Source organism: Labeo rohita, chromosome 25, assembly GCF_022985175.1.
Source record: "Labeo rohita strain BAU-BD-2019 chromosome 25, IGBB_LRoh.1.0, whole genome shotgun sequence".
Lineage (NCBI taxonomy): Eukaryota > Metazoa > Chordata > Actinopteri > Cypriniformes > Cyprinidae > Labeo > Labeo rohita.
This window is the reverse complement of record NC_066893.1, coordinates 8,706,281-8,722,132: the sequence shown is the minus strand read 5'-3', so window position 1 is coordinate 8,722,132 and position 15,852 is coordinate 8,706,281. Positions and strand designations below refer to the sequence as shown.

The window sequence follows — 15,852 nt, the reverse complement described above, 5'->3', positions numbered from 1 at the left end:
ATGTTAAAAGGCCTGACTTCCCTCTTTCATTCATTTCCACTAATATATCTCTTTCTGCATATTGATATCATGAATAAGAATGAACATAACCCAGGGCAGGGCTGTACACGGTTTTGTTTTCAAGTATTCCAGCACATGCATAAATGGACAGTTCTGGCGGCGAAGCACATGACAGACCCATGTGCTTCAGGGTGTTATGTGATCAAAGTGCTTTTGTGCAGGAAAGAGAGCTTTATATGTGCACTAAAGTAAAATGATCAGAGATGGATGAGTTTGACAACAGCAGTTATTATTCCTGGCTCTTTTATGTGATGTATTCTATGATTGCTAAGGTAATTCATGCAATTTTTAATGGCGTTAGCCATTTTGAAGTGCAAACTGCATGTGAGGATGCATTTCTAAGTGCACTATCCTTCACCCAAAACCTGACTGTTTCATCAGTAAACTCATAAATCAGTCTTTCTGTATGTATCTGGAATCAGTTTAGCTCTTGCAGTGGTTAAGATCAGGGGTAGAAGAGATAGTTCACCTGAAAAATGAAAAATACCACATGATTTACTCACCCTCAATTCATCCTAAGTGTGTATGACTTTTTTTTTCAGACATATATAACCTGGCTCATATCATAAAAATGTCCTGGCTCTTCCAAGCTTTATAATGGCAGTGAATGGCTGTTGAGATTTTGAAGTCCAATAAAGTGCATCCATCCATCATAAAAAGTACTCCATACGGCTCCGGGGGATTAATAAAGGCCTTCTGATGTAAATCGCTGCGTTTTTGTAAGAAAAATATCAAATATCCATTAGGGCTGGCAAACAATTAATCGCATACAAAATAAAAGTCTGAGTTTGCCTAATATATGTGTGTACTGTGTGAAATTATTTTGTATATATAAATACAAGCACATTCAAGTATATGTATATGTATTTATTATCATTTTTATAGAATTAATATTACATATAAATAAAAATATTTTGTACATATTTATCTTAAATATATATATATTAATTTGTGTGTATTTATATATACATAATAATTACACACAGTACACACACATATATTAGGCAAACGCAAACTTTTATTTGTGATTAATCATTGGACAGCCCTAATATCCATATTTAAAAATTTATAAACTGTAATCTCTAGCTTCCACTGACTTTTGTATACATGTTCACGAGAGAGTGGTGTTCTAGCGGATGATGTAGGATGTAGAAATTTTTTATACAAAAATGCATTAATTTGCTTTAGAAGGCCTTTATTAAGCCCTCGGAGCCATGTGGAGTACTTTTTATGATGGATGGATGCACTTTATTGGACTTCAAAATTTCAACACCCATTCACTGCCATTATAAAGTCTGTAAGAGCCAGGATATTTTTTTAATATAACTCTAACTGTATTCGTCTGAAAGATGAAAGTCATATACACCTAGGATAGCTTGAGGGTGAGTAAATCCTGGGGTAATTTTCAATTTTGGGTGAACTATCCTTCTACTCATGCTAAATGCTTGCCTAGCTGGCAAGCCATGGCCTAGCCAAGCCTGTTTAAAAAAAAAAAACTGCTAGTTTAATGAGAATGAGCCATCTCTGTCTCAAGTTACTCCGGGTATTTATAATCCCTGCAAAGGTCAGCAGGAAACAACAGGCTTAGAGGAAATCAGAGAAGGTGAGTTCTTTTGCAATCAGTGTGACTTGTTATTATTTACCTCCTTCAATAAAAGATCAGTTAATGGTAAGCCCCACTATTTAGGTACTACTGATGTCTCGAAAGGTCTAGCGCTCTTTTAAGTTTAGCAATGTGGAAGCAAGGTATTAAGGTGCTGCTACTGTAAATACTGTAAATACCTTTGTGAGGGAAAAAAGGAAGCTGCTGATTAACTTTACCAGATATATCTTGCCTAAGGTAATAGTTAAAACAGCAGCCTCATTTGACTGACGCAAGAGAAATTGTTTAGTGTTTTCTCCATCAATTTAATTACTCAATTTGTATACTGTATTTAAAAATCTTGCTACATGTAAAAGGGATATGTGTCAGAGTGTAGTGGCAATCATCTGCTCAAGATGAGACAAGGAAAAATGGAGGCCATTATGGAACCTTTTAAGACTGCCGTGCTTTGATTCAGTCACAGCTGTTCTCATCATGAATAAAAGATTATTTGTTCACTGAATACCTAAAATCACACTTCCCGTCAAGAACAAAAGACCACAAGACTGATATAGTTTTAGTCGTTTAATAAAAAAGAACTCTTTGGCAGATAAACAGATTTGGCAATAAATAACACTTCATATAATATATACAAACACATGCACGCACACACTCCCACACAATAAATTAAGCAATTTAATCAGATTTATAATGTCACAATGCTAGCAAGAGGAAGATCACAGTTGCCCAGAATATAGTCTCTTTTCATGCTGGACATCTTGTTAACAACTTTGAATCGGAGCGACCTCTGGCAGAGATCATCTTCTGATATACCATCAAAGAAAAAGTCCTCATTAAAGATCGGATTGCGACTCTTCCTAATAACCGTGCTCCGCTGTTTCTGGACTTTTCCAGGCATGAGAGAAAGGCTGACGCTGCAGTTAATGCTTTTAGGGTCCACCGACAGAGCGTACAGGCCTTCGGCGCTTATGAGGCGGACACGCAGTCTCTGGTTTTCAGGACAGTACTCTGCTGACAGCCTCAGGGTCCCGTCCTTTCCTACAGGCACCAGGTTCTCCTTCATCACCCTCTCCCGGTGCAGAACCAAGTCCATGGGGAAGATAGCCGGAGGTGCCAAGCCAAACCCACATGGGAGAGGCTCAACAAGACCTTCGGATGCTCTCCTCATAACATTAGGGCTGTTGTCCGTAGAGCTACCCTCATCCGTAGACAGGGAATTGTTTCTAGACATGGCAACCTTCCGGAGATTGCGGTAGAGAAGTTTCTCATGATTAAGTGCTTTGAGGAGAGAAGGTTTTTGTGGGCATCTGTTCAGGAGAGGAGAACTGAAAGGGGAGGACTCTGCAGAGGAAGTAGTATCGCTATCTAGAGTTCCTTGGCGGTGCAAGGCGAAGCCTTTTGGAGAAAGTCTAGAAGTAATAGTGTTCAGGTTAAAGGAAGAAGGAGAGGATGAAGATGGCAGCATGGGGGAAGCTGTCAGGGAAGATTTGGAGCAAGTGCTCGATCTACTCCGAGGAAGAACCAACGGGATTCCACTTGAGTTAGGGTCGTTGTGAAAGAGGGACTCCTTTCTCCTTGTGTGGGGACTTTCAAGCAAAGTACAAAAGCCATAACAGGTTTGAGCTTTCGCTAAGTGGGGCAAGGAAAGTGCAGCTTGGCTTTGAGGATCAGCATTGGTGGTTTCCTCATCACTGCAGCCATTGTCAAATGGCCCATCATCAACACTCTCCACTTGAATTATATGGTTATTGGGAAGCTCTCGAGGAACGACCTCTCTCTTTGGGCTCCCCTTCTCACATGGAGACACTCGGATGCACGGAGCCGGCCTCCCCTGCTCCATACTCTTGCTTTCCACTGGGGTTGAGATCTTGGGGGGAATGCAGAACTCGGGGATAGTGTCCGGGGTGATGATATTTGGACACATCAAGACTTTCTTGGCTTTGTCCATGGATGACTTGTCTCCGAACATGATGTCTCCAATTCGGAAGCTGTATTCCGTTATGGGAAGCGGAAGGTTGGTCCTTTCAACGGACACTCGGATCTTCTCTACGACCCACATGGAAATTCCGGGTTGGACTTTTGGTAGAAACTGCAAAAATGGAAGGTTCTGCAGTTATACATCTACTCCACTTAGTTTAATTCCAAAATTGTGCAATGTCAAAAGTTGACATCAAACATTTTAAAAGCTGCTTACCTTGTGTACCTGGTTCTCCAGTGGAAATCTTGAGTTGTCTGTTCAGACAGGGCTTTGTTCTAAACAGGGTCTTCAGGGTGACAGCTGAGACTCTCTAACCAGCAGGCTCAGGCTCTCTCCTGTTAGACCAGCTTGTCTTTGTGACACATGTGAAGGGCTCTAGGCCTTTTATACACAACAGCACTGTGGGCGGGGAGAAGGGCTATTCGAACACACCCTCGAGTGGTAAGAGAGGGCTGCCCTTCTTTCAAGGCTACCAGTTCCTATAGAAACTCGCAAGCCACGACACTTTATTCTAAGCAACCCAATGCTGGGAACGGTAAAGGCCAGTCTGATAAGCAAATTGCAATGAAATCCAACACATTTGGTTGATAAAACAAAGGTATGCGTGTGCTTGTTTGACTTTCCATTATTCTGTGTGAGAATCGTGATATTAGATGTGGGTTATAGGTTAAGGATAATTTTAAATGATGCAAATCCAAATGCCTCTGGCATTTTTGATGCAAAGACAACAATACTGGATATTACCAATGACGGAACAGGCTTTGATGTATCTGGGTTAGCAAATATAAAGGTCTAAAGCAAATTTACTGAGCTTATAAACACTCTTTCACAAGCTAGGCACAATGATCCCTAGTTATGTCCTATAAAACTCCAGTGGAAAGGGTCTGCTGACTGTATGATTGGCGTAAGACAAATTGCTGTTTGTAATTAAATGTAATGGCTATTTTGCTTTTTTTATTCATAGAGATATTTATATTGCCTGTACTGTTATTTAGCCCACATGCTGAAACAACAGAAACAGTCATTTTTCCAGGCACAAACTAAACATTTACATGCACAATCTTACACTGAATATGCTTAATAACATGACAATGTGTACAATCGTGAAAATATACAAGAGAATATAGAAAAGTGCTACCATTGTCCTTCATTCTTGGAGGGCTATTGAAAGACTGATCATGTCCTTCAGGCTTAATTGAAAACTGCATGTTAGAGCAAGGTTGGAACAAAACTCTGCAGGGCTGCGGCCCTCCAGGAACTAAGTTTGACACCCCTGCATGAATGGGAATAACAAATACAGATATTTCAAAGATGCCCTCTTGTGGCAGGATACAGAGGAGCTTTGCAAAATTTAAATGCTGGATTTGCCTTATAATACTCAATATTCACAAAGATCTGTAATATCATATTAGCCTTATTCCAACAGACATTTCCTAAATATTTGCTCTGAAAAAATGCATACAGAGTAGCGTTAGGTTATGTACATTTACAGTATCTCTCTCAAACTACAGCTGTCAGCGACGTCATGCTTGATATTTATGTCTTTGTTGACTGTTCGCTCATGGTCAAAGTTCAAGGGGGGTATTGCAGTAACCTTAGAGAATCAGAGAAATGGATAGATGTAATGATCCTAGAGTGTGGTGATGCCTTTCTGGTGGTTTCTAAGAACTGTTGTGATCACACTGAGTAATATTTAAGGCCTTTAAAAGGCTGGAAAGGCTTAATAGAATGTTTGAAAAGCATGAGGTAAACAAGTGCTTCAGTGTTGATAAAAGTTTTCAAATAGCACTTAGAAGTCATTTAGGGGTTATGAACAGCTGTACAGGAAATAATTGCCATATAAATAGGATTGTGTGATATATGGCAGGAGTAGTCACTCCTTGCTGGTCCCAGACCAGTTTGGTAGATTTTCTTAAAATTAGTACACAGTGCACATTAATGGAAACAAATAATTATAAGGAAATCTGATTTAAACACAGCGCATTTGCAATCACTATAATTAGATTGCATAATACTTCTGAAAAAAAAAGCGAAGATTTCTGCACACTACTCACAGTCCCTCCTGTTTTTCTTTGAGCAGCAGCTGGTTTTAATGATTATCATGGGTCACCATGTAATGAACAGCATGTGTTTAAGGGTCACCCTTAAATGCGACCTCGAATACCACCCTGGGAACTATACTGCTTGAAAAACAACCCATAACCCATTAAATCCTTGTAGGCCTTTAACCGTATATTTATTTAGCATTGAAAACAGGGGTGTGTTTAAACGTTGCAGTTTTCATTGTGAACACTAGAGGACAGCATCCTGCCAGTTATGTGACTAAAGCAGATCTATCAAATGACACTTTGAGGTCACAGGGGCATGAAATAAGCTGACTGTGCTGATGACTGTTGATGCCTGCTTCTTTAGTTACATTTCCTTTGTTTTGGTTAATCCATAATATATTTAATAAAAGAAATGCATCAATAAATATGGTTGTTTGTTCATGTGTATGGAAACAGGTATCCATATTTTAAGTACTATGTAATATAATGTAGTCAACACACCCACCCACACACATCCATCTGTATCTATCTATATCTATATATCTACCTATCTATATATATATAGTAAAAATGTTTGTTTGTTTATATGCCTGCATTTTTTATAGGCAACAATAAATAGTATTCATTTCAGCTAAAATGAGAATAAATAAAATATAATAAATATATGTAACAATATAAATATATACACACAGACACGTGTGTGAAAATTTTAAATATAATCTATATAAATAATATAAATAGAAATATAAGTAAAACCATAAATATAATTAATTTTAGATAAATATTATAAATATAAGCATTACAGTAAATATTAATGTGTGTGTGTGTGTGTGTGTTTGATTTAAATGTAAAAATTGTAAAAACTATTATAAATATATGTAGCACAATAAATATTAAATAAGATGTATCTTTTACTATATATATATATATATATATATACACATATTAAATAAATATATTTAAGAATGTCAGTTACATATTACATATTAAATATATATTACACATTACATATTAAATATATATATTTAATATGTAATGTGTAATATATATTTAATATGTAATATGTAACTGACATTCTTAAATATATTTATTTTTAATATGTAATGTATATATATTTAATATGTAATATGTAACTGACATTCTTAAATATATTTATTTAATATATATATATATATATATATATACACACACATTAATTTAAATTTAAATTAATTGAAAATATATATTTAAATTCAATACTTTTTTTAAATATAATTTAAATATAATACATTTAAAAAATAGAAAAAAATATTTAAATTAAATAAAATTTATATAATAAAATATAAAATATTATAAATGTAAGTATATATACTTAAATATCATAAATATATGTAACACAATAAATAATAAATAAAATTGTGTATATATTTTAATTGCAATAATATACATTTAAATATTATAAATAATGTTACAATAAGAAGTGTTTGTGTATAATTTATGTGTGTGTAATTTCAATAATTTACATTTTTTAAATATTAAATAATATTTTTTAAATATTATAAATATATGTAACAATAACTATTATATATATATATATATATATATATAAATTTCATACATTACATTTAAATAATAAATAAAATAAAATAAATATAAAATAAATATATAAATAATATAAATATATAAATAAAATAACATTTATATACATTAAATATTATCAATATAAGTAATAAATATTAAAGTGAGTGTGTGCGCGTGTAATTTCAATAATTTACATTTTTTAAATTTGATAAATATATGTAACACAAATATTAAATAATGTGTGTGTAAGTCTATTCATTTTAATAACTGACATTCTTAAATATAAATAATAGTACAATAAGTATGAAGTGTTTGTGTATCACTTATGTGTGTGTGTGTTATTTTTAAATGTAAACAAATTTCAACATATTTTTTCAAAAATCTCCTTTATCAACTGATTCAGCTACAGATGCTGGCATATATGGGATGCTGGTAGGTGTTTTAAAAATAGACTTCTTGGTGTTTCCCTTTGGTCCATCTGCGAGTACTACTCATACACCTTTTAATTCTTTCATTTTTTTGCATTTGACAGTACATAACCTCTAATAATACATCTAATTTTCTGCTCTATTAGCCTCATTAGTAGTGCTTGCATATTCATCATGTACACAAGCAGCAGTTCAAGCTCCATCACCACGACAACACTATCAGTTACAGCCACAGTTCCAGATGAGCTACTGCACACACACACACACACACACACACACACACACACACACACACACAAAGACCAACAGAGACCAAATCAGAGCTTATATTCGGCCATACGCTTCAGGAGAAATACTCAATACATACTTCAGAATGTCCCAGACCGGTCACTGCAATAAAGGTCACACTATGTACAAGACAGACTGCAGACAGACGTCTGTGAAGTCTTCAGGGACCGGCCTATAAATGTTTGATGACAGCTCTCTCTGAGTATCACTAACATACGGAACCAGAGCATCTCTCTGAAACAGACAATTGACTCCTAGCCTATTTTTTAACATTTTAGATGTAGAAACGACACTCAAATGTTAAAGGCCCAAACACAAAAAAACAAAACCCACAAAGCATTTTGCATATGTGAGCACATTATCTCAATGTATATTTATATTTTTATACTATACTATTAATATACTTCATTTAAAAGGGTATCAGTAGGCAATAATATTTAATATCAGTAATACACATATTTTGATTTGTACTACACACTGTAAAAACGTTTTTTGTTGTTTTTAATTGTAAATAAAGCAAATATTATTAGAGTATGTTTTACAAGAACTTCAAATTTTTGGCCTTCAGAATTTTATGTTTAATTCAGAGCCATTTCTATGCAATTACTAATGAAAATTACTAGCAATTTCTGAGTAAAAATTGTAAATATTGTGTAAAATATTTGTTAATTTTTGTAATTATAAAATAAAATATTTATAATATATATTTTTTTAATTTAATTTAAAATATGTATTCAGTGCAGATGGACTGATATTTGGCCTTTCTGATAATGAATGAATGAAATCGAAATTATTTTTTGTATTATTTCCACATTTCCAGATTAGAATATATTTATTTATTTCTATATATTAATATATTAATTATTTATTTATTCTGTGTAGATATTGTGTAAAATATTTGTAAAAAAAATTATATATCATATTTGTACATTTTATGTATTAATTTTATTATAAAATATAATATTTATTATACATTTTTATTTAATTTATAATATATATTCAGTGCAGATGGACTGATATTTGGCTGATATTTTCTCAGAAAATTGGTTCTGTAGATTCTCTCTCTCTATTTATTTTGTGTAAATTATTTGTAAAAAATAACGTATTTGTTATAATTTATTTATGTTATTATTATTATTTTATTCATTCTTTATATATATATATATATATATATTTATATTTATTCCTTTAATTTATTAATTTATTTATTATGTGTAAATATTGTGTACAAGTTGTAAAAACAATACATTTCATGTATTAATTTTATTAACTATAAAATAAAATATTTATTATTTTTTACATTTAATTTAGAATATATATTCAGTATATATTCAATATATATTCATCTATAAAACAAAACATTTATTATACATTTTTATGTAACTTAGAATATATATTCACTGCAGATGGTTTTAAATTAGTTTTAAATTAACTATTATTAAAATTAGTATGTATCAATGTGCTACCATTAAATTTGATATTTTTATTTATACAGGACATACACACACTATATTTTGCAGTATATATTTATTTACACACACATATACATCTATCTATCTATCTGTCATATATATATGAATTTTCATATCTTGGTTTGTACACTATTCTGCCTATTATTCCTCCTTCTTTACTGGGTCCAGGTTAGAGATCAACTCAAGTTGTGCGCGAATACACACACAAATGCATGCATGTATGCCTTTGGTTTAATACCTGGGTGTGTAACGCTCATAGTAGGCAACGAATCGTTCAATAATCGCACTTGAGCTGAAGGACTTATCTCAACATCCTATCGCCTCGATGGGGGACCCTAGTAACAAGAGGGGCGGGGCTTCGTGTTCCAGAGGCAGGACCGCAGCTCAGCTCGCGCTGCCTCTAAATCAACTCAATCATCTCTCGCGCACGAGAGCGCGTGCTGCCTTTCAGGTAAGAAATCCTGAGATTTTCCTCCTTCTTGTTTGCAAATGAGTCGTTTTGAGGCATCGCACGTGTAGTTCCCCTTTCGTGCGGAGTTCAAGCCGCTTTGGTGTTGATTTATGGTGGACGTGTTATGATGGAGCCGAATGAATGGGCGGTGTTGAGTCTCGTACGGCGTGATGTTTGAATTCTGCAATCTGTCAGTGAATTTGAAGCCACTGATGTATTCTTTCTCGCGTGTGAGTGCATTGACCGTGCATATTGCTTATCTATCATCATTTCGCCTGTTGAGATTTTTTAAATATGTTATTCTCTTACATTCAAGGATAATTTCTGCTATTCTCCGTGCGTGTGGAGTTGCTTGACACTGTTTTACCTTTTCTGGATATATTGTTGGAAGTCACGCTGATTTTGGGTTGCATGAAGTCCCACGGCGTATTGACATCGAGGAACGGGGTCGCGTAGCCTCCCTCTCCCGGATGATGGATGGATATCTTTGGAAATGATATACGGCCTATTTACATGCAAGGTGCCAGCGCGAGCTGTTTGCAAATGACTTAAACGTGAGCGAATCCGTTTTTTTTTCTCAGATCTTTTTAATGAAGCGGTTGACAAAACTGGTCTGAACGGATCGGACCGAGCGCCTCTCGAGTCAACAACTCAGCCACTACTAAACCCAGAACCGTAACTGAGTTTGAAATAGAATATCGTACTATTGTTATTATTTATGCCATATCATTACTGTAAACCACATAAAAACTAAGAGTACTATGTTACTCTTACGTTCCATTCGAATTCAGTGCGTTTTCTTCGAACATGATCCGGGTTAACTACTCACTGACAGGTTTAACGGAACCGTTGGATTCGAACTCGTTCCAGTCGAAAACTGATTGGATAAGAGCGTTTTGGAGGGAACACAGAATTTGGCTGATTGGGCGAAAGGCGTTACATCATAAGCCTGATAAAATAAATGTTAAGCTTACTAAAACATCATAAAACATATTAGCATATGAATGGAGTTTTAATAAATGGCATTTCAAAAACTGTTTTATACATGATATGGATTAATTGTGTTATTTAATGTAATTACGAGTATATCTGGGGTTTAAAAGAGTTCATTTTTATGATTTAAATTGGGGAGTTCAGTCTTTTAAATGCCACAGAATTTAAATGCTCCCAAATATGATCATTCATATGTGAGGGACTGTCTCCTAAAATTTAAAAGGCATCTTTTGATGTCATTTATACTGTGAAAAATGTATATTATGTATAAAATATTTAAAATATTTAATTTTTGTTATTATTAGTGCTGGGCCACGATTAATCGTGGTTAATTGCATCCAGAAAGTTTTTGTGTACATAATATATGAGTGTATATTTATATATAAATACCCACACACGCATGTATACATTTAAGAAAAATGTTATGCTTATATATTAAATATATTTATATATATAATACATTTTATAAATATTAATATGTAATATATTAATAAATTATTAATATATGTAATATATTAATATTATATATATTGGATGTGATTAATCGCGATGAATCAGAACATTATTTTTTTTATCCTAACTCCACCAATTTAATTCAGTGTAGTTAGGATCTATCGATATGTATGTATATTTTAAAATTATTATTATTATTTTTTTTTTTTAGTAAAATAGGCCACACCCTTAATATTTCATCCGCTTCAAGCGTCCATGTTGAATTCAAAATTTAACGGCTTTGATCATGTTTGACAATGGCACTTAAGACTACATGCATGGTGAATTTGGTATTTTTTTTAAATTGTAATATCCCTAATGGAATGCGTGTCTTGAAGCTGTAATGTTGTATCAAGAACATAGCTCTTGGCAATTTGTAGATTAATTGTACCTGCCATTACATAAAACTGTCATATTAGCCCAATAGCTGCTTGATTGCAAATGCATTATAACAAACATTCTTGTGATAAGCCAGGAAGGCTAAGCAGGTAACCGATACATCACAGTATGATGCATTGAACCCTCACTACAAAATGCATTCTTGCCTACAACATAATGTAGTCGTATTTGCTTTAGAGTTACAAGCACGTCTGTTTTTTCAGCAAGCAATATCAAAGCATCACACGGCATATGCACTTTAACGGCACTCTTCTTCACAGTTAATAGCCTGAAATGCATTATTGTCTTAGGTAATCACACATAAGTGGATATATGGACTGTGCAGAAGTCATATCCATATATAAGGCAATTTATGCTCTTTGAAGAAATCCGTGTTTTCCTCCAGTGCAGCGCCACACCCCTTGGAATGCGTACTGTACTTCAAAGACATGACAGCTTACAGTGTATGAACGTGCGTTACGTTAGAGCAGTGCATATCTGTACTAGCAACGATGAGCATGTTGTCCTACTTGGCAAAATTAGTTTAAGCCAGATCATTTGGATTTGATCATTTGCTACGATCAATAGAGATGAAATGTAATCCGAATGATTGAAAGTGCATTTCATTTCTTCATCACCACAGTCTTATGTGTCACATGAGGGAGGATGGCGCATGCAGTGTGACTGTGACACAAATGATATGCACTTTGACCTAGTTTTAACAATCTATTAACATTGTCAATCAATCATGCCCTTATTGCTACCGGCTTAGTTGCTTTATTAAAAACGATTGGATTTGTGTTGACCTGGAATGCAGCTTTTACATTTATTTAGCATTGCAATTTTTTAAATCTGTGTCAGATGATGCACTGAGGGAGGTCGCCATCACTATGCAAGGAAAAGGAAATTAGCACTGCTGTTTGACAGGAAAAAGGAATGTTTCTGTATGCCCCGGACTTTGTCACAGTCATATGAGGTCAAGTTGCTGACCTTTTAGTATTATATTTTGTTCTTAAGGAAATGCATGAATTTTTATTATGGCACATAGATATGTGCCAGTCTTACTATTATGATTGATATGAACTTGATATATTGATGACTTGATGTTACAGTTACAGTTTTTTTTTTCTTTTGCTCGGTGAACGATTCTTACCCAAATTTTATTTATCTATTTTTTATTATTTGTTTATATCAGCTAATTTTAGATATTCATGCCCATTTCTCAATTTTTTCACATTTAGATGACATTTCCCATCATCTAGTACTAACTAGATTAAGTAAGTAATTAGTTAACACTGTAAACTATTGTTATCTTCAGAAAATTTTAAAATGAATGTCAATTTTTTATACAGTATTATAATATTGTGACACCTAAATGCAGTTGTAGCTTTTATAATTATTTCATTTTTTTGTGTTTTTTCCTAATTTTGAAAATTAAATTTGATTTAGTGCTGTCAAACGATTAATCACGATTAATCGTATACAAAATAAAAGTATGAGTTTATATAAATATAGTATATCGTATATAAATAAAAATATTTTGTACAAAAACATTTCTCTTAAATATATACATTAATTTGTGTGTATTTATATATACATAACAATTACACAATACACAAACATTTATTAGGCAAACTCTGAATTAGTGCTAGTTTGAATTAAACGATTAACTGCGATTATTGATGTATTTATAAGTCCACACACATATAGTATATATATGTGAAAATATTTACATATATTTAGATGTGTGTATACTTATATTCATGTAATTTATATTATATATAAACATTTAATATATAAACAACATATTTTTCTTGATGTATACGTGCATGTTTGTGTATTTATACATAATACATATACACAGCACGCACACATACATTATGTAAACAAAAACTTGTATTTTGGATGCGATTAATCACGATTAATCACAATTAATCACAATTAATCGCTTGACAGCACTAATTTGAATGTAAAAGAATAACTTATAAACTTATAAATATCAGCCATCATTATCAGCTACAATTTTAATATTAATTCATCCACAAATGAGATTATTTCTGGACACATTACTCCTTTAAACAGTCTAATTTGGCTGCATCCTTCTGAGTCATGAAGTCTGACTGGTGAAAACGCCTCTGGTACTCTGACTTGACTTGACACAAGAGAAAGGATGTGTGTTTTTGTGATGAAAGGGCATGATGGGAATTAAAATGCATGATTAATGGACACAGAGCTTGATGGTAAAGGTTATTGCTCATTATTTGTATTGATTATTTTCAGTTTTTTTCAGATGGGTGATGTAAAGATGTAGTGAGCATCAACTGTATCTTGGAAAAAACAAGGAGAAGTTTCTGGTTATTTATATCTCTTAAAATTGCTTGCATGACCAATTCGATTATGCGATTGGGTATCTAGAGTATAGATCATTCAATTACATGCATTTTCTTGCTATTCGGTTTTCAAGAAATGGTCAATTTGCCAAGTGAAATGTATGAAATCATGCTTGAAATTATAGTTGGCCATGCTCTTTGCATTAAATGGAAATCTTATTCGTGTTATGAAACTTTAAAAAATTGTTTCCATACTATCGGGCAGGAGAAAATACAGCTAACACCTGCTTTCCTCTGGCTGTATATCCCATATGTGAGGTTATAATTAGCTCTCCCTCCAAGTGTCACAATCTGGGATGCAGCTTTTCGCTTGCCAACTACATCTGATAAAATCTACGGCACCAGTGACACCACACGCAGAGGACAAAATGAGAAAATGGAGGGGGATTGAAAGAAAGAATCAGCTGAAAGTGTAAATTCATTTCAGGAAGGTTGACATTTGTATGTTGATGATCCAAGAAGCAAGTAAAGAGAATATATTTTAGACACGATGCCACAATTTCTGTTTTAGTGTTAAGGCTGGGCGATATACCAAAAATTTAAATCACAAATTTAACAACATTTAACAATGATTTTTAACTAGTCAGCTTGAAAATGTAACTACAACATGATTTAAGTTAAAGGAGAAGTCCACTTCCAGAAAAAAAAATTACAGATAATGTACTCGACCCCTTGCCATCCAAGATGTTCATGTCTGTCTTTCTTCAGTTGTAAAGAAAATATGTTTTTTGAGGAAAACATTTCAGCATTTTTCTCCATATAGTGGACTTCTATGGTGCCCTAGGTTTGAACAAAGAAATATACCGGCTAGTTGATTTTGAAAATCAACTAGATGTTTTGCCCATCCCTAGAATCAGAATTTATCACGTTTCTTGCTGTTAAAGCTCAAAGCAGCTGTGTTTTGCTTAATGCCCAATATATTTCATCCTTCTGGTGACCTCATGCTTTGAATTATGGGCAATTCAGTGACGAGAGCTTTCAGAAATGATGGTATGATTCATGTAGTGGGGGTTATTCATAATCAGGAGCTCAAAGAACTGTTGCCTGAATGCTAAATCTGAGCATTCCCTCGTAATCTGCCTAACGAAATCTGTGGCGCTCCATTAATAATGTATTGATTGATTGAGACAAAGTACTCTGAAAGCAGCACTTTCAAGATGCTGTAAAAACCTGTAGCAGCTTCATTCTGAACTCCTCTGAAGCTGGTATGAGGTAATATGATTGGGTAATTAATGTGAGTCATATCAGCTTACCTCTTGTACATTCTCCCTATGTATTTTCACAGAGAGAGCGTAATTAAAATCATGCTTTCTGAATGTGTTTCGTTTTTTTTTTTAGCTAGATCACAGGCCTGCTGTTAAGGGGGGGTCATTATCAAATGGCTTTGGATTACATTGGGCCATTATGTCTTGGGATGTTTGGGCTGTCCTCCAAAACTGAAATAGTGAAAAGGCAGGAGATTGCTGTGGTGGTTGGCTGATCTGGCTATATGCATTTTAAGATTAAACTAATACTATTATATAGGCCTTACTTGGGCATTAGCAAGGTGCTAATGATGTTGTGATGTCCAAACGATATGCCATATGGTAAAGGATATCAGTCTAATTATAGTCATTGGTATAGTTCATTCAAAATGGAAACTTTGGTAATCAGAATTTAACTTTGATGTTGCTTCTTACTTGTTTTATGACAGTATTACGCTTTTCCACCA

The 15,852-nt window shown here is 33.7% G+C and overlaps 2 protein-coding genes across 5 annotated transcripts in view; one reads left to right on the top strand and one right to left on the bottom strand.

The window, feature by feature from the left end:
• Window positions 1-2,214: 2,214 nt before the first annotated feature.
• Window positions 2,215-4,017, bottom strand: c2cd4a (C2 calcium dependent domain containing 4A). Its single transcript, XM_051099056.1, has 2 exons — window positions 3,858-4,017; window positions 2,215-3,752 (listed from the first exon to the last, which is right to left on the bottom strand). Exon 2 carries the CDS (start codon window positions 3,720-3,722, stop codon window positions 2,349-2,351), a length of 1,374 nt encoding a protein of 457 aa, XP_050955013.1. The 5' UTR covers window positions 3,723-3,752; window positions 3,858-4,017; the 3' UTR covers window positions 2,215-2,348.
• A 5,796-nt stretch (window positions 4,018-9,813) lies between these two features.
• tln2b (talin 2b) overlaps window positions 9,814-15,852 on the top strand; it is a 218,459-nt gene continuing 212,420 nt past the window's right edge. The window contains exon 1 of one of the 4 annotated variants that reach the window (XM_051099290.1): window positions 9,814-9,888. The gene's annotated coding sequence lies outside the window, so the exon portion shown is untranslated. Of the gene's footprint in view, window positions 9,889-9,948; window positions 10,119-10,154; window positions 10,443-15,852 lie in introns of those variants that run through there. The other 3 variants (XM_051099291.1, XM_051099292.1, XM_051099289.1) reach the window with 3 other exon arrangements.